Here is a 19,505-nt window from a genome sequence, read left to right as displayed (position 1 = left end):
AAGACTTGCGCATCGGCGCCCGGATGCGCCCGTGTGACTGAGCCCTAAAGGGGTTCTCTGGGACTTTTATCATCCATGAAACAAAAATTGGCAAACCTTGTGTATTGCATGGTTTAAAAATGTATATGTAGGTTAAAAGGAAGAAATATTTTTGCATATTCCTTTCTCATGGAGGCATGAGTACAGAAACGCAGTATAGAAATAGCCTTACTTCCTTCTATATGAGCTTGTGGATTCTTGTAGAGATGCTCAATCCTCCCAGTGTTGAAAGAGCTTGATCGGCGTACAATGCCATGCACCTGTGAATGACAAACCACAAACATGGTTCATACCTTGTGACTGACAAGTCCATGGATAGTCATCTTGGAATGCACGATATTAAGGACTCCAGCAATTCAGCCATAGAGATGTCAACTTGTAAGTCCACTAAAGAAAGTCTGAAAACTACGTAATATTACGACAAAAAGTTGTCTAAAGCGACCAGAATAAAAGGTGGGTCTGAGACACAGCTATACCACAGTATATCAGACACAGGCTGCGGTAATTACTTGGTACTACTAGTTTCACCCACTCTCTTTATAGTATAAGTAGAGACAGAAAGGGTTGGTCAAGCCAAAGATAACTTGCAGAAAGGCTCGGTTATGAGCTGAAATGCGTTGCTATGACCCCATGAATAAAACTTCACTTTATTATCGAAAAACTGGGAACCGGTATATCTGTTGGATGGGAGCCCCTCCACCATTGGACTTACTGCTTTCCCAGATTAGGGGTGTACTCTGTGGAGTCACCCCTGTGAAGTAAGTGCTTCACTGTGAATATCTCTTTACTCCCTGGAGCGCTGGGTATCTTTGGCTTGACCAACCCTTTCTGTCTCTGCATTTTCCGACTCTATGCATGCATGTTCGGATCCCCATTGAGGCTCTTCACTGTTGGATGTCCAGAAGACCAGTGTTTGTGAACTTGCTTTTTGCCTACCAGGATTGTGGACGTACCAGAGCTTCCCCTTTAATTAAGGGGGACCCAGTTACTTCAGGGTGAGTTAATACGTTAATCCGCTCACCTATATCCTGACCTATCAGCTATCTCTTCTCCGACCCCATCTCTGGAGCGCTACCTCTACTGTAGAATAATAAATGGTTCTATAGATTAGGGTTGCTGAGGCTCTAAAAGAAACTATTCTTACAAATGTCAGCCATCACTATAAAGAAGAACTTTTGTATCCCTTTAGAATTCTGTACATATAAATAGTATACAGCCTGAACATTATAGACTCAGACACCAGGCAAGAACAAAGGAAAATTCAGCCATTTGGAAACGTCTATTTTTTCCTTTCAAAAGCCCAGATTAAGTGTTCTCATCTCCTCAAGACTGGGTTTTGTGTTAAGACATTCGGCATTCACGTCCTGAGCAGCCGGTGGACTGACACCGCGTATCAGTCTTCTGCAATGTGATGAAAGACTTCAGCTCCAGTTGACAGCAGGAAAAACCACTCTGCCAGTAGGTTGGCACTGCAGCGAATCACGCTCCCAGCAAATATTCAAAGACCCTCTGCGTAGTGTGGTAGCCGCCACATTCCTTCCCTCCTGTTTTGTTCTCTCCCCTTTTGAAGGAATGTTCACGGAGAACTTGTCAACTGGCTAATCTGTGACAACAAGTATTAATGTAAGGACTGATGAAAGCTGGGGTTGTCTGCTGCTAATACAGGTGTAATATAAACATTGTGACAAGCCAAAATGTGTGCAAAAGGGATAATCTGGTTAAGAATGTCAGATGAGACGATCTTTACGCCTTGACTCAGACGGTTAACTCTTTCAAGAGAACTTTAAGTTATAAGGGATATTTGTAAAGTTTAGTGAATGGTGGCCCAAATCTGACAAGTGATGGACGGGGAGGGGAGGGTTTTTCTTTTTCGCAATTTATTAACTTAAATGTTGCACTTTTTAAAAGCAAAACAAAAATCCTTTGTGCTGAACGAACGAACTTCCTATACAAGAGGCACAGAAGCTTAAAGGGGTTGTCCCGCGCCGAAACGGGTTTTTTTTTTTTTCAACCCCCCCCCCGTTCGGCGCGAGACAACCCCGATGCAGGGAGGTAAAGAAAGCTCACCGGAGCGCTTACCTTAATCCCCGCGCTCCGGTGACTTCTCTACTCACCGCTGAAGATGGCCTCTTCCTCCGTGGACCGCAGCTCTTCTGTGCGGTCCACTGCCGATTCCAGCCTCCTGATTGGCTGGAATCGGCACGTGACGGGGCGGAGCTACACGGAGCCCCATAGAAGACTGCAGAAGACCCGGACTGCGCAAGCGCGGCTAATTTGGCCATCGGAGGCCAAAAATTAGTCGGCTCCATGGAGACGAGGACGCTAGCAACGGAGCAGGTAAGTATAAAACTTTTTATAACTTCTGTATGGCTCATAATTAATGCACAATGTACATTACAAAGTGCATTATTATGGCCATACAGAAGTGTATAGACCCACTTGCTTTCATGGGACATCTCCTTTAACCCTTTGCAATCCAGTTTTGGATTCAGGGTTTACTAGGGGGCTTTCTCTTTCTGCCATTATACAATGGCGCCATCTGCTGGCTAGGGCCAGTACTGTGGTATGGGACATGCTGGAGAGGCCCCTGACAACAGAGTGGCCAGTAATCTACAGTAAGAATACCCTGTCGGACGTCTTCTGACAACGGCGCTGTACAGGCTTCAAATCAGAATGTCTTTAGATGTCAGACAGTGGATTGGAAAGGGTTAATAACCTGAACCTTATTGCATTACCCGGCCCTAAAAAAGACAAATGTTGTATCAGTTTGGGATTTGGCTTTTACATTTTGAGTGTATTGTAATTCTTATAATATACATATCAGATCTATCTGTAAGATGGCTTTGGGAAGGTACGACTATAGGGAGACTAAGGCCACAGGGATAGTGTACATGGTTAACATGTTGCTAAGGAAAGTCAGTTACTTCTATTTGGTCAAATAGTAGCAACTACACAGTATGTGGCCTTTCCAACCAGTCATTTCAGGCAGAAAACCAACTTGAAAACACTATAATACTTTAATTCACATAAGAGTTGTTACAGTCAAAATAGATTTTTGAATTATTAATGTATTAACATCCTTTGACTGTTTTTACAGAGAAAGTGCAATATCTTCACACCTTCTATACATAGTACCAATTTCTCAGTTTGAAATCCCACAAGATATACACTATTTGTCAAAAAACGATCCGGCCCCTAGAAGAAGTTGTCGTTTTGCTACAAAGCTTGGCATGCAGTTCCATCTCAGGTGGATATACAAATGATTAGAGTTGGGGTGATTAGATGAACGGTCTTGTCACCTGAGGCCCTAAAAGTGGTTCCATCCTCGGCCTATAAGAGGCTCTCAGTGTGGAGCTTGTTGACCACTAGATAAGGCTCTACGATGCAGAGAAGAGATTTTGTCCAATTACCAGAGTTTGAGAGGGGGGCATTATTAATATACGAGAAGTTGGATATGCGTATGAATGAATTGCCGCCACCTGGGCCGTTCTGACCACACTGTTAGGAGGTGTTGGAACAATGATGCATGAGGGCAAACACACAAGGTGACCAGGCTCTGCATGTCCTCGACAACCATAAAGAGGATCGTCTGATCGTCCAGCAAGCATGCGCAGCTCCAACTGGTTGGTTGTCCACCATCCAGAGACAGATAGCCCCGTTGTTACAGGACGCTGTGTCTGTTGGAACCATTTCCACGTAGTTGACTGAAGAATATTCGGTCTCCCGGCACCCATTACATATTTTGCCTTTGACACCCATCCACTGTAGCCTCCATTTGCAGTGGTGTCGTTATTGATGAAACTGGACTGCTACAGAGTGGAACCGGGTTGTCTTCAGCGGCGAAACCGTGTAGGCAATTTAATAAAACACCTTTCACAATCTAGCTACAGCGGTAATTTACTGGAATGCCCCAAAAAGCTGCTAAACTGCAGAATGTGAACATACCCCAACATGTTCCATCTCTTCTTGTACTAAGCTGTCCTAGCTAAACAGATGTTTCTGATGTACAAACCAAAATCCAATAATTAAAAATTATATTTATTCCATTGTAGAAAAACGTGTTGAAAGAGAAAATCTACAAATAAAAATGTACCACCCCCCCCCCCAAAAAAAACACTCAAACTGTAGACGATTCCCTCTTATTACACAAGAATTAATTGGGAACTCGTACAATAGGTAAACGTCTTCCAGAGCGAGCGGTCTTTATCCATACGGATGATTTTTCAATTGCTTGTCATTATTTCCACTTCTAAAAAGACTTATGTAAAAATCTATATTGAGGATCGGCTGCGTCTCTAACCTCCTGCGGTTAAACGTTCAGACGTGATGAATGTTTACTGGTGGGGTGAATAAAGTCACTGGACATGAGAAGTGACAGCCCAAACAAACCGTACATAAAAACATAAACTGTACAAGACAAAATGTCCATTTGTCTGCCTGAAGGAAGAGAAATAACTTGTTGAAGAATGGACTTTTCCCTCTAACGTATGTTTTATTGGAGTTGAAATATTACCCGTATTTTGACACTACAGTACCCAATTTTAGTAAGAACACCTAATTTATCTTTACAGAACAGATTAGTGTCCCCCTCCCCTCAATCCAGAGGGGAATATTTAATTGTCCAGGAGACAAATCCATCAGCTTGCACAACTTATCTCTGTTTCAACCTCAAATGAACAGTTATTGTTGCCAAAAGTAGTGATTTTGTACTTTCCCAGCCACTAAGACTCCTAATATCTGATCCTAAACAGAAGCTAGTATACTGGTGAACAACAAAACTCACTGCCCGCTGTAACCCTAGATTTGCTGGACAAAACCAAGGTTACGGTTCAGTCACTTATTTATGGCTCTAGAAATTTAAAGTGGAATTCAACTTTTTAATGCAATTTCAAAGAGGAAAAATACATAAAAAGTTGAGCAACTTTGCAAATACTTAAGGCCGGTTTCACATCTGCATTGGAATCTCTCCAGTCAATGAAACATCATGTAAGTAAAAAGGGTACTGTTGTATCTTGTCTCCACCAGAAGAATAGGTGGGGGCAAGATGCACACCCACAACGCCCACAACTTGATTGGCTGGGCTGGATTATCAGCTCTTCCAGTTTCGGCGGTGTCTGTTCCCCCTTCCCCTCCCCTACATTCTCCTGCTGTCAAGCTCCCAGGGCGGCAAAACCCTGAAGGCAGCACCGCTGTGGGCTTGTAGCTCCGCAGTGCCTGGAGACCTTCTCCCCTGCCGATGTCAGCCCTGTTATTCCCTACCCCCACTATTAAACCCCTGACGCTGTGGGCTTGTAGCTCCGCAGTGGCCGCAGAGCTTCTTCCCTGCCAACGTCATCTGCTGATATGGACACCCATTCAAAGGAGAAGAACTTGCTGAGTCTTGCAAACTTACTAGCCTACTTGATCAGTGAGCATTCACTTGGAGGACTACTAGTCTAGGTACTAGACTAAAATTCGTTTCCCTCTTTCTTCCCAAACCCCTACTCATATTTAGTTAGTTATCATCCACTAGAAATGGATCATAGGACAACAGGCAGTGGACAGCAAATTACATGTAGAAGAAAGTGAGACCTTTAGTAGCTAGTGATGATGATGATGATCCGTTCAGTCGAGGCCTTCATTCAGTTACTTTATGGATCATCGTTCTCCATGCTTTCCTTTCCTTGACCGCTTCTTTCAGTTCTTCCATGTTTGTATCCGCCTTGATTGCATCTTGTTAGTGTGTTATTTGGCGTCCTCTTCTTCGTGACCCACTAACTGTGCCGAGCATCAATGTTGTTTCCAGAGTAGCCAGTACTTTACCTAAAATTGTGTTTTTTGTGCTGAAAAATCACTCTTAAGGGATTTTCATGTTTGCTAATTATCACATTGTCTATCTCATAAGCACAAGCTGTTGAAAAGTTAGTACATGTTAAATGTACTTTATGGGTGCTTTCAGCAATTGCTTTCAGTTTGCCCAAAAAGTGCCAATGTCCTGGAACAAGGATGCTTAAAATAATGCAAAAGAGGTTCATCAAGGGTTATGTCAGCCGTCACACATTGGAAAAACCTCAGACTCATGAAGCTCTTCTCAAGGTGTGTTGTTCTGTCGTCCAATTTAGCAGCAGGGTCTTGATACTTGTGTTCAACACCCCTAAATGCTGATTCAAGGGCTGCATTTAAAAATATCCAATAGATTTAGCAAAGTTTAACTCCATGTGTTAAAAAAAAATTCTGTGCCACAGGTTATTTGGCATTTCAATAGCTTTTCAATGGCCTTTTTTGTTGTGTGAAGATAACTGTGCTAACTAGCGGCAACAAGTAAAACTTTGCTACATCTCTACCTGTTGATTCTCCAAATGTAAGTGTGCACATAGCCTTACTGAGAGCAGTAACATTTTTTTTTCTATTAGCTAACAAGGCACCAAAGTTTTTTTCTTTTTACAGAAACATTGGTTGATCCAGGGATTATTCTGACGGCCATTATGGAGTTGGGAAGGAATTTTTTCCTCTGAATGGACTAATCGGCTTCTGCCTCTTGGCGTTTTTTGCCTTCCTCAGGATCAACAAGGAGGTTAAACAGGCTGAACTAGATGGACATTGTCTTCATTCAGCCTAACATACTATGTTACTATTGCATGTGACGTACCGATAAGCGTTCTACGAGTCAAACATCTGCTCAAAGATTGCCAATTTGGCATATGTTTACCATACTAATAACTGGACATTATTTCTCCACTGTATAAAAGTAGATAATCCACCACAGAAGTCACTGCAAAAATGTATATGTTAAAGAATACTATTTTCCACATATGCAGTTGTACATGTTTTGACATACAATTGAGCATAATTATGTTTTTGTGATGAAAAGAAAATGTATAGTCAACTGTATATACCTTAAACATGAACCAGTCCTGTAGTGCTTTATCACTTATCAGTTTAATGATAATCGAACTGTCCCCCCAGCAGGCAGAAATGTTATAGCCTCTACCTAATGCTGCACTAATGGATCAACTGAATGACATAGAAGTGACTACAATACACAGAAGAGACCTCCAGAGTATGACAGACAATCAGATGAGAGGGCAGGGATGAAAAAATGTGTTTTTTCGCTGGAGTGGACCTTTAAAACAAGAGACAGTCGGTCCTCAAATTTTAAAAGGGTTGTGTTAAGATGTACGACCCCTTTGAAAAGGATCAAGGCAATAAGCGAATTGCTCCTGAGTCTTGTTTCAGCAACCCCGGCAAACAGATGATTTTGACACGGGAATCTGCCATAAGCCTGACAATGGACATGTTAAGTACTACAAGACGACTATTTATGTGAATGGCCATTCTATAATAAACAGGACAGCAGAAGGTCCGCCACCTCTGGAGCGGTACTCCATTCTGGCACATAGAGTGGGGTACAGAGTGGCAGACCCACTCTATGACATTAATATGCCCTAACAGGGCATATGAACAGAGGATGCCATCTTGGCATAATCCCTTGAAGTATATCTATAAATACTGCATTTACAGCATCAGGGCTAACGTCCACGGGCGTTTTTTCACCGCGTATTACACAAGCATTACCCACACGTGTGATATACGGTGAATTGAGGCAATGAAAGTCAATGGACTTTCTTCCATGTACGCCAGCGTGTGGACACTGTGTGTCGATACGTGTGTGAAAAAAAATCGCAGAATGCTCTATTTTATCGCGTACAGCCCCCATTGAACTTTATGGATGTGTGTGCATACACAGAGCCTACGCAACCCATTGCGTAAGCCTTGCGTGTAAAACGCTTGTTGCCAAGCTAATTAATCGTTGTGTATGTTTATTTCCCAGGCTGCGTGTTTTTTTCACACGTGCATCGAAACACGGTAACATACGCAGCCATACCAGCGCGAAAAACAAGCATACGCTCTCAGAAGCAGGGAAATACGCGAGGATTATATTGATACACAGCGTTTTACGCATACGCCCGTGGACATGAGCCCTTGATAACAATGTACTTGGAATAGCTAAGATATATATATATATATATTATTTCTTCACATCGTGAGCCTGCTCTGCATTAACCCTTTCCAATCCACTGTCTGACATCTGAAGACATTATGATTTAAGGCTGTGCAGCTCTAATGTTGGAAGACGTCCGTTGGGGTTCTCCTACTGTATATTGCCAGCCTCTCTGCTATCGGAGCCTATCCAATGTGTCACCTCATGCAGTACTGGCTTTAGCCAGCAGATAGCGCTGTTGTATAACGGCAGAAAAAGAGTAAGCCCCATAGGAAAAATAAGATACAAATTCGATTGGAAAGGGTTAAAGGAAAAGTTTCATTGCTTAGTGCAATCTTCAAACTCAGCGGCCTTCATTGGGAACGTGTTTGTGCTGTATTACATCATGAATGATTGGGTATTCTCTTGTACAGCTCTGGCCGCTGCAGGTTGCCGCTTATCTGACCTTGCAGGAAATGTACGCAGCGGTTATACCCTGAGGAGACACTAGCGGACCCTCTCTGATAACTAGTACAATACACTGGCGTGATTACAGGCCATGCTGCACATTCTTCTTGGAAGCTTTGATTTGTTATCGGGATTGGGAATGGAAAACCCAGAGAAGAGGAGAGCAGCAGAGGAAGCTGCATGCAAGTGATTCCATCAGCTCTGAGGCACTTACCTCGTAGCCCTTTTCCAGGAGAAATTCGGCCAAATAAGAACCATCCTAGAAAGACAGGAAAAAATAAAGATTAACATATGTGAGAAATGAGCGCAGCCGGTGCGCGGGAGCTGATGTTATGTAATACACTGATATGGAAGTCATACTGCAGAAAGGGGCTGCACACTTAGCCAACTAAAATGTTTAGCCGCATGCCGGGCTGCCGACATCCAGAAGCCATATTCTCTGGGGAAGACAGATTTACATACTCTAAATAAACCTCAACCTGGTTTTACCGATCAAAGGTAAGAACAACATGTAGCGAATAAGGCAGAGATACAGAGTGTGATATAACCATCAATAGATTAATACATAAGAAAGTTACTTTACTCCTTACAGAGTGTTACCTTCTAGACCAGTGATGGCGAACCTTTTAGAGGCCGAGTGCCCAAACTGCAACCCAAAACCCACTTATTTATCGCATAGTGCCAACACATCAGGGGGCGGGGCTTATCACGATGTATGATTTTACCTCTGTAGTTATAAAAAGGACAGGGCCGCTTCAAAATAGATAGGGTGCAGATTTTGACTGCTTTCTGGATGTGAAAATGTTGCGGAATTGGCCACAGAAATTTCCACTGAGGACGTTCTGCAGCATTTCTGCCATGTGTAAACATACCCCAGTAGTTATAGTGACCCCCCCAAGCAGCCCCAGTGGTAAAAGTGACCCCCCCCCCCCAGAACGGCCCCAGTGGTAATAGTGACTCCCCCAGGCCCCCCAGAGCGGCCCCAGTGGTAATAGTGACCCCCTCCAGAGCAACCCCAGCAGTAATAGTGACCCTCCTGGAGCAGTCCCAGTGGTAATAGTGACTCCCCCAAAGTGGCCCCAGCGATAATAATGAACGCCCTAGAGGTAATAGTGACCCACCCATAGCGGACCCAGCAGTAATAGTGACACCCCATAGCGACCCCAGTAGTAATAGTGACACACCACAGCGACCCCAGTAGTAATAGTGACACATCACAGCGACCCCAGTAGTAATGCTATTACTACTGGGGCTAATATAGAGGACACTATTACTAAGAGTATCCCCTCCATCAGCCCCAGTAGTACTACTGCCCCCCCTGAGACCCATATAGTTACCCCCTCCTCCTCGTCGAAGCGCCGCTGCTCCTCTGCTTGGCGCTGCCGCTGATTCCAGATGCACACAGTGACGTCAGTCTGTGCTGCCAGACGTCCCCTGACCGCTCTCGCGGAACCAAGGAGGAGACATCAGGGGAGGGGGGAGGAGGATCCCGGGTCCACACTGACATCACACTGTGCGCCCTGGATCAGTGCCACTGGCAGCGCCGCTGTATGATACCGGCAGGGGAACCGCGGCACCCCAGACGGTATTCACTGCCGTGATGAGCAGCCACCGGCACTCATGCCAGCAGCAAGGGCTCTGCGTGCCGCCTCTGCTCTAGAACATTCAATTTATTACATAATATGATGGCGCTGCTAACTCAACTCCCACTGGACCCAAACCTATCAGATGTGGATATGCCATTAATGCCTAAGAGTGCTTTCAAATGTAACAATTATCGTTCAAACAAGTTAAAGTGAACGATAATTGTTCGGTCCAAACGAGAGCCAATTATGAGAATGGTTTACTTTTTGTTTGTTGTTCATGTTATAAAGGCATAAAAACCATCGTTGGCTCGTTCCCTTATCGTACGGTTTAAACAGCGATTGCTCAGTCCTTCTCAGTCACTTATACAGCAAATGTGAAAGACTGAACGACTGGCTGCATGAGCGAACTTTGATGTCATTCTTTCATGCAAACGATAAATGGGCTCTTGTAAAAGGACCCTAAGAAGAGAAAGCCTCTTTAACGAGTAAGTCTAATGGGCTGACATATTGCAGACAATGGTAGAGCTTGCAGGCTTCTTCAGAGACTGCCATCCAATGAGGATTCAAACATAATGTAATCTAATGCAAAATATTGTATCATGTCATTAAAAAAAAATTTTTAACGCTTTTTTTCATGCACAGTCAAAAGCATGTGCAACTTATTGTACGCGTCGTTACGGACACGACAAAACCAAATATGTAGGGTTTAAAAAAATTTTTACCTTTTTTTATGCTAATATGAGAAAAAGCATAAAAAATTCTTTTTACATTTTTTTTAAATTCATTTTTATTATCTTTTTTTTTTACACAATTTGTGTCCCTCTGGGGCACTTAAATTATAGCACTGATTATCGCTGTGATAAGGCATGGCAGGGCTACTATGCCATATTGCTTATACAGCGATCAAGGGCTATGGCAATGCAGGAAGCCAGTATCTGGCGTCCTGTTGCCATGGCAACCAGCCGGGCTCTCTGCGATTATATAGCGCGCTCCCTCTGTGAACCCTTCCCATGCCGCGATCTACATAGATCGCGGCAGGGAAGGGGTTAATAGCGGGGGGCGCATCTCCGATGCACCCCAGCTGTTGCAGCGGGAGGCCGGCTATGACTGACAGCCGGCTCCTGCTGCGGGATAGCGCGAGATCATAAGTGATCTCGCGCTATCCCCAGGACGTAAGTTTACCCCCTGTTGCAGGAAGTACCCCGCTGCCAGGACGTAAACTTACGCCCTGGAGCGGGAAGGGGTTAAACAAAGTCCTCTGCTTGGCTCAGTTCACATGGCCTACATAGCTTGATGGTGAGATTCTTTTTTGTTTCGCTAGCATAACACTCCCACGATGTATTAGCACAGTATTAGCTAGAGGCTATACCTGTCAGCAATGGAACCAGGAATCTCCTGTGCTCCAGTCGGTAGCTGAGCCATCCAGCCTCTGGACAGTTTCCTTGCATGACTCTCAGTCTTGTTCCATGATTAAAATTATCAAGCTTCTGCCTCCTGGTTCTGACCCCACCTCTGTTCCTCAGTGGGCTCACTGAGGAACAGAGGCGGTTCTGCTGTGACCCTGACACTGCATCAGGGCGTGATTATTCTGCTCCACAGCTTTAGTCAAGCTCCACTTCTGCCTGCTCTACTACTGTTGCTACAAAATTTCCTGATACCGACTTCTGGCTTCCCTTCTGACTACACTACCCGCCTTGTCCATCTGTACTGCAAACTGAGACCTCCCGTTGCTGACTCCTGGTTCTTCTGTGACTATTCTCCAGACCTGCTTCTGCTACACTTGAGGCTCCACCTTAGTGCCTGAAACCGCTACAATACCATTTCTCCCTGCTACGGGGGTAGTTTATCAATACCTTCTATATTCAACTAAATAAGCTACAGACCATAAGTATACAGTCAAGAGGATGAGCTGTGTTCTCCTCTATTATAATTGTGTGACAGGAGACTCTAATCATCATCAGTAACTGTGATAGGAGTGCCTGTGTCTCACTCTAGACAGCTTCTGTAGTAGAGATCTTGTAATAGCATCACAACGACTGAGAAATTGACTAGAAATTTAAGACATAACCAAGCAAATCTGAATTGAGATCATATGACCATATGAGGAGAAGGAGGCCAGGAGTTTCAGACAGAAAGGAATAACTAACCAAGGTAACACTAGCTCACTTATATATACTGGAGGGATAGCGGTACTGTTGTATCTTGTCTCCACCGAAACTAGAGGTGGAGACAAGGGTTGTACTAGGTCACTGACAGGTGACGCCCCCAGGAGTGGATTGGCTGATGCGGACGCTTTACCCTCCTGGCTCCTGCAAGTGTTCGGCTGGCAGCCTCTGTCACTTTCCTTGCCGTAGTAACACCAGTCCGCTTATCTCCCCCTCACAAGCTGTCATGTCTGCTGACGTGCACCCCTAACACCCGGCCCTGCTGACACTGTTCTCACAGTGCGTGCTCCCCCTGTGATCAGGCGCCGCCGCAGTGAGTGTCCTCCTTTGCTCCGCTCCTGTCCATGTGAGGGTCTGCTGCTGGGGCCGCTTTGACACACTTGCGCCCCTTGGATCTACAGTACAGTACTCCCCAGCATTATGAGATGTGCGCTCTTGGCCGAACTGCCACAGTCCGCGACGTTGCCCTAGCGAATGTCTGATGCTGTTCTGCTGCAGCCTCAGACCTCCCTCCACCACCGGGTATGTGCCGTGTCTTGCACTCCTGCCGCACACCTCCCTCTACCACAGGGTGTATGTCGCAGTTTTGAGGAGCAGCTTCTGGACAGTAGTGGATGCATAAGCCACCAAAACCTAACCTTAACCATACCCCTAAGGCTTTGGGTTAGGCGCTTGTCCAGCCCCATGGAAGGCGCTCTGTGGCCCCCACAATTAACGTAAGGGTTATGGTTACAGTTAGCTTTAGTGCCTTATGCATCCGGTACTCTCCTGAAGCGTCTCCCCTGTCAGCCTCTGTGATAGCTCCTTCTTCTGTGTCGCGAGCAGCAGCTATACACAGTCCTGAAGTCTACACACTGCAGCCAATCCACATGTGGGGGTGTGAGCAGGGCTTTACCTGTCACTGATGCATGTCTTCACCCATACTTCCGGTGGAGACAAGGTACAACGGTACCAGGATAGCTATATAATGAATGAGAAACAATCATGGGAGTGGTCGTTTAAAAAAACAATCTGCAGAAAAAAAAAAGCAAAAAAATACACATTGAAACTTTATATGAAGTGTATACTGTCTTTAAGTATCCAAATATACACTGCCCAAGTGTATCCAAACACACAGGGCGCAGAGAGTTATCAACAAAACCCATTGTACAGTGATTCAAAGTGTGAAGAAACCACCCTGATAGCACGGTACATATGCTTTAGGCCTCACGGGCAAAATTGAATTGTGGAATCCACGCGGATCATCCACAGTTAAATATGTCCATAGACATTCATTGAGCATCCGCTGGTAATTAAATACCTGCAGATGTCATTTTTTCCTGGCGTGTGGATTGCACACACGGGAAAACACCCGCAGCATGCTCCATTCTATGTAGTTTCCCGCATGGATGGCTTCCATTGAAGCCAATGGAAGCCATCAGTGCAGTGGCTCCGTGGGACAGCAGGAGATTTTTTTAAAAAAAGAACAGTACATGCGTGTGGCACGACGCCAGTGCGCCCATGGTGCGATTAAAAACTGCGTTGAAAATGTGCGTAAGTCATGGAAAAAATGCCTGCGTGAGAGCGGCCTTACCCTACTTTAACTATACGGGGACACCTGTTACACCTTTACATTAGAGATCATCACACAATTTACATCAATTTTTAGCGGATCAGCCGGACGTCTAACGCCAAAAAACATTTTTATTTTTATTTCTTCTGTTTTAGTTGGGAAATACAAAAATGTAACTGCAGAAGGGTAAAAAGGCAGAGGAAGAGCGATGTGGACTTAATCCAGTGATGTGAAACAGACCTGACCAGGACTGAACCCTGTCAATAAGGTCTTGTTCTTCTCACCCAAGCTATTTCTCAGACTTTCCAACCACACTGGAACATTCTGAACTAGCAGTGGCACTCACTTCCTCACGACTTCCTTTCCAGGTCTATGGAGCGATAGGCCCGGGATTTGCAATGAGATGGAAACAGGCAGCAAGTGCTACTGGTGTCTGGCCGGCGCACAGCGCAGCTGATTTACTGTCTGGTAATGCAACACACACCATGCAGACTGATGTGGAACTGCGCCGGCACCCATAGGCCACAATTTTGTACTGGGTGTCAGTTTTCAAAAAGGGCCCAGCAATGTAGCCATTGTCGATGCCTATAATCGTAGCATTGACTCCAGACTCTTGCCGGTGCCAAAAGCCAGTAATGAAATCAGGGAAGGAGGAACATTCCAGCAGTGCTAGATGTGATAAAGTACACAGGTTTGTTTGTCCAGAGCTAAAGTTCTCTTTTCCGCAAAGGCTATCAACTTTGATGATGTTTGACCATACATATTAGGCCAAGGTGGGTGTGCATGTATTCACTAATTTAAGGTAAACACTTCCAACTTGCTGACCTAGTGAAGACTTAAAAAAAAAAAAGAGACTTTTCTCCAGATGTAGCTGATGGAAAGAAAAAAAGACTTTAGTATTTGAAATTCTAGTGTTAAGGTGATAATTCTTTTTCTTCCCTTTGCCTTTATGCAATCTTACCTCCACATTACAGGATGACATGGGACCAAGCTTTGTAAGATTACACACTACAGTATCTGAAGTGGATAATGTATCATGTCTGCCCCCTAACAAATCTCAGTAATGGTCTCAGTAATGGTGAGATTTAGGCCCCATGTCCACGTGCGGATTTGATTTATTAGATCCGCCGCTCTAACCGCCCATAGGAAACAATGGGGGTCCGCAACTGAATGAAACCTTGCGGATTTGATTTTTAGGTGCTTTGCGGGTGCACTACGCGGATCTAAAATCGCAGTGTGGTCCATGTTATCATGGATCCCGTTCGGACGTGGCTCCATTCATCTCTATGGGAGATGAAAAACACACAATACGCGATCTCCCGCAAGCCATTAAAAAAAATCATTTTATAAGATGATCCTCAGTGCATCCGCTGCGAATATCCGTATTGAAAATCGGCGCATGCCGTGGACATTGGCCTTTATTATTACAATTATCTATACCTTCTACACCCACACAATTCTTTCCGAGACCTATAACAATTGCTTTAGGCCCAAGGTTCACGGGCGGATTTGATTTATGGTACCTGCACGGGAGATTCGTAAATCAAGCCGCCCATAGGGATGCATTAGTGTCCGTAGGACATTAAAAAGCATGCGGATGTGATGTCTTCCCGGTGGGCAGATCGCATGTGCGGGAAGAAATCGCAGCATGCTCCATTTTACTGCGGATCTCACGTCGACATGGAAGCTGTCTGATCCGTGGAACGCCCGCAGCTGTCACTGTGGACAGGCCACGGATCCGCGGAAAAACAGGAGATTTGAAATAAAAATCCAAACCCGGACACAGCCGCCGTGCTGAAGAAAGAAAATCCAGCCGCAACGGAGGAGATCCATGCTGGATCCGGAGAGGTAAGAAAATGCCCTTACCCCGAGATTCAGCAGTTGAGTACGTGCGTGCAAGTGGACATTAGTCCTTAGAGTTGCCAAAAAAAAGCCCTGATGCGAGTGGTGTATAACATTTTAAACCACTGTATTCGGTGGTAATGAAAATCACCAGGCACAGCCTACAATGGACACTGCTACAATGGGGGATATCCTTTCTGCGCAACTGGAGGAGTCCCTCAGCATGCAACAGTCATTATTCTGGGACGGCCAGTGTGTGCCGAAACCATACTTCTATGGAGCACTCCATAGAGAGACCATGAATGGACTGAGTACTGCGACAATGTAGTGGTGCTCAGTCCTGTGGACACCAGATATCATTGCTGGGAATTTTTGCTTTTTAAATATGTAATTTAATAAAAAGGGTCAAGCTAAGCCAGAAACCTACTGCACACTGATAAGGGGCAAACACTCCGAAACAGCTGTCTGTGCATGGATTCTGGCTTGGTTTCCTATTCCCAATCATTGTTAAGACTTGTTAGAAAGTCACATTGACTTTCAGGAATGCTGCCATCCAATAGGTGGTGCTGCAGGGGTATTGTTCCATCTTCCTTATTTGCATTTAACAATAAAAAAAAAACCTAAAAATGTATTATTTTGGGCAATACCATTAACAATCTTGAGATGAATGGTAATGACTGCAAGCAAGCCCTTTATCAGTGTCTGCCCTCACTAATTGTCTTGCGGTTGAAAGATTTGAAATCAACACAATGGAGAGGTTTTGGGATAAGCTGAACTATAGACCAGATTCATGTAAAGGTACCTTTTGGCAGCAATTGAACAGTCAGTTTGTGAAGTTGATGTGTTCAAAGCAGGAGAAATGCACAAATGTAAAGATGGATCTCGCTGAAGGGCCAAATAACAATGACTAGACAACTGGGAAAAGCCACATTTACACGCAAAGATGATTGCTCAAAATTCGGCAGAAACTGACAGTTTTGAGTGATCATTTTGCATTAGCTACTAATGGGTCAATTAGTCAGTTAGTAGCGAACTAGCTTCATTTGCATGTATTTAGAGAACAGCGGGTGGTCTGTTCTTTAAACACATCTGCTTTGTTCTGCCTCAGGCAGCAGGCTGCATACAATGCTATCAGTGATGCCCATGGAGAACACAGCATGCCATCCCTGTTATCAGGACACAGGATTTTATGCTGAGCTGAACTCAGCGATGAACGAAGAGTGCACGGTAAGTGCATGATGGGCACACATTTACACGCAACAGCTATCACTCAAAGGCAGTTGATTGGATGAATCCTGAGCGATAATCGTTGTGTGTAAATGTAAGAGCATCTCCCAAACAGAAGGTCTTGTGTGGTGTTCCTGCTATAAAGTGGTTAACACCACCTACCAAAAGTGGTTCGAGGACAGACAATCTATAAACTAGCAGATCTAATAGCATCTGCTACTCATGCCTCTGTGCCAGATATCAAAGAGCACATTCAGAGATCTAGTGGAGTCGATGTCTCAACGAGTCAGTGCAGTTTTTGGTGGTTGGTGTTTTTATATATATATATATATATATATATATATATATATATATATATATATACACAGTAATGTGCAAACGTTTTAGGTAGGTGTCGAAAAAATGCTGCGAAGTAAGAAATAGGTTATTTTTGTTAGTTAATAAAATGCAAAGTGAATAAACAAAGAGAAATCTAAATGACATCAATATTTGGTGTGAAGAACCTTTGTCTTCAAGACAGCATCAATTTTTCTAGATACACTTGAATAAAGTTTTTGAAGGAACTTGACAGGGAGTTTGTTCCAAACATCTTGGAGAACTAACCAAATCCTTGTCTCTTCATGTAATCCCAGACTGACTTGATGTTGAGATCAGGGCTCTGTGGAGCCATATCGTCACTTCCAGGACTTCTTGTTCTTCCTCAAACTGAAGATAGTTCTTAGTGACATGGCTGTGTATTTGGGGTCATTGTCCTGCTGCAGAATAAAGCCCCATTTAGACGGGACAAGTGCCAGGCAAACGATGTCCGACACTCGTCTCCGCATGTAGTAGCTCTCATGCTTTTGCACAGAAGCAAGTATCGTTGCTTCACAGCGGGGTGGCCGCAGGAGCTTTGTCTCCCTGCTCTTCTCCATTGACCTAGCATAGCGACCATTCAGTACTGAACGGTTACTATTTACATTAAACGTTCATCATTCAGAATTTAAAGCTACATAAAATCCTGAACGATGATCGTTCAGTGTAAATAGCAGCCGTTCAGTACTGAACGGCCGCTATGTTAAGTGAATGGAGAGGGGCGGGGGAAAGAGAGGATAGAAATCTCTTCCAGCTGCCCCACTGTGAAGCAACGATGCTCTCTCCTGTGCAAAAGCACGTGAGCTAGTACATGCGGGGACGAGTGTTGGGCATCGTTTGTAAATGTGGCTTAAGTTTGGAGCCAACCAGATGTCTTCCTGATGCTACTGCATGATGGATAAGTATCCACCTATATTTCTGAGCTTTGAGGACATCACTAATCCAGACCAGATCCCTAAATCCTTTTTCTGAAATGCAGTCCCAAACTTGTAAGAAAACTCCACCATGCTTCACTGTTGCCTGCAGACACTCATTATTGTACCACTTTCCAGACCTTCGGTGAACACACTGCCTTCTGTTACAGCCAAATAGTTCAAATTTTCGCTTATCGGTCCAGAGCGCCTGCTGCCATTTTTCTGCACCCCTTTTTTTGGGGATATGGTCGAGTTGCTTGGCCTTGTTTCTAAGTCGAAGCTATGGCTTTTCGGCTGTAATTCTTACATGAAAACCACTTCTGACCAAACTTCTCCGAACAGTAGATGAATGTACCTAGATCCTACTGGTTTCTGCCAGTTCTGAGCTGATGGCACTGATGGACATCTTCCAATCTAGAAGGGAAGTAAGCACGTTGTGTCTTTCATCTGCTGCACTAAGTTTACTTAGCTGACCACTGCACCTACTGTTCTCAACCTTGTTCATTTTTTTTGTGCTTCTTCAAAAGAGTTTGAACAGTATATCTTTAAACCCCGGTATGCTTTGAAATCTTTGCCTGAGAAAGACCTCACCGATGTAGTATTACTACCTTGTGTTTTGTTGCAGTGAACAAACTTGCCATGGTATATGACCTGTGACATAAAACGGTCTTCCACAACCTCACCTTTATAGCAGAGTGTGACTGTTCCTCACCCAATTTTAAGCCTCCTACACAGCTGATTCTGTTTCAGTTAATGATTGTATTTCTTCTTACATATGAAAATGATGATCATTATCACATGTTTGGAATAGTTGGATAATTATACACTTGACTATAATCATACAAAATCCCTGACTTTGTGCAAGTGTATCTAGAAGAATTGATGCTGTTTTGAGGGCAAATGGTGGTCACATTAAATAATAATTCCACTTAGATTTCTCTTTTGTTCATTCACATTGCAATTTGTTAATTAATAGAGATGAGCGAACGTACTCGGATAAGCACTACTCGTCCGAGTAATGTGCCTTATCCGAGTACCTCCCCGCTCGTGCTGAAAGGTTCGGGTGCCGGCACGGAGCGGGGAGCTGCAGGGGAGAGTGGGGAGGAACGGAGGGGAGATCTTTCTCTCCTTCTCTCCCGCCCGCTCTGCCCCGCTCCCCGCTGCGACTCACCTGTCAGCAGCGGCAGCTCCCGAACCTTGCTGCACGAGCGGGGAGGTACTCGGATAAGGCACATTACTCGGACGAGTAGTGCCTATCCGAGTACGTTCGCTCATCTCTATTAATTAACAAAAACTAAATCAACACTTTTATTCTTGAAAGTGTTCTTAGTGCTTGTTCCCACTAACTCTAGAGAATTCTGTTCCTCTGTTCCGATTTGGAGCCGAGAAATGCAAATC

At 44.4% G+C, this 19,505-nt stretch overlaps 1 protein-coding gene across 3 annotated transcripts in view; it reads right to left on the bottom strand.

Moving 5' to 3' along the window:
• Nucleotides 1-19,505, bottom strand: part of GMDS (GDP-mannose 4,6-dehydratase) — a 621,910-nt gene that overhangs the window by 495,167 nt on the left and 107,238 nt on the right. For all 3 annotated transcript variants that reach the window (XM_066579263.1, XM_066579264.1, XM_066579265.1), the window contains exons 3-4: nucleotides 8,682-8,726; nucleotides 212-299 (exon numbers count right to left, since the gene is read on the bottom strand). In XM_066579263.1, the coding sequence (XP_066435360.1) occupies nucleotides 212-299; nucleotides 8,682-8,726 (133 nt within the window). The remainder of the gene's footprint in view (nucleotides 1-211; nucleotides 300-8,681; nucleotides 8,727-19,505) is intronic.

This window comes from Eleutherodactylus coqui, chromosome 9 (assembly GCF_035609145.1).
Source record: "Eleutherodactylus coqui strain aEleCoq1 chromosome 9, aEleCoq1.hap1, whole genome shotgun sequence".
In the NCBI taxonomy this organism is placed as follows: domain Eukaryota; kingdom Metazoa; phylum Chordata; class Amphibia; order Anura; family Eleutherodactylidae; genus Eleutherodactylus; species Eleutherodactylus coqui.
Note: the sequence above shows the minus strand (reverse complement) of the source record. Positions and strands in the feature narration are given on the sequence as shown.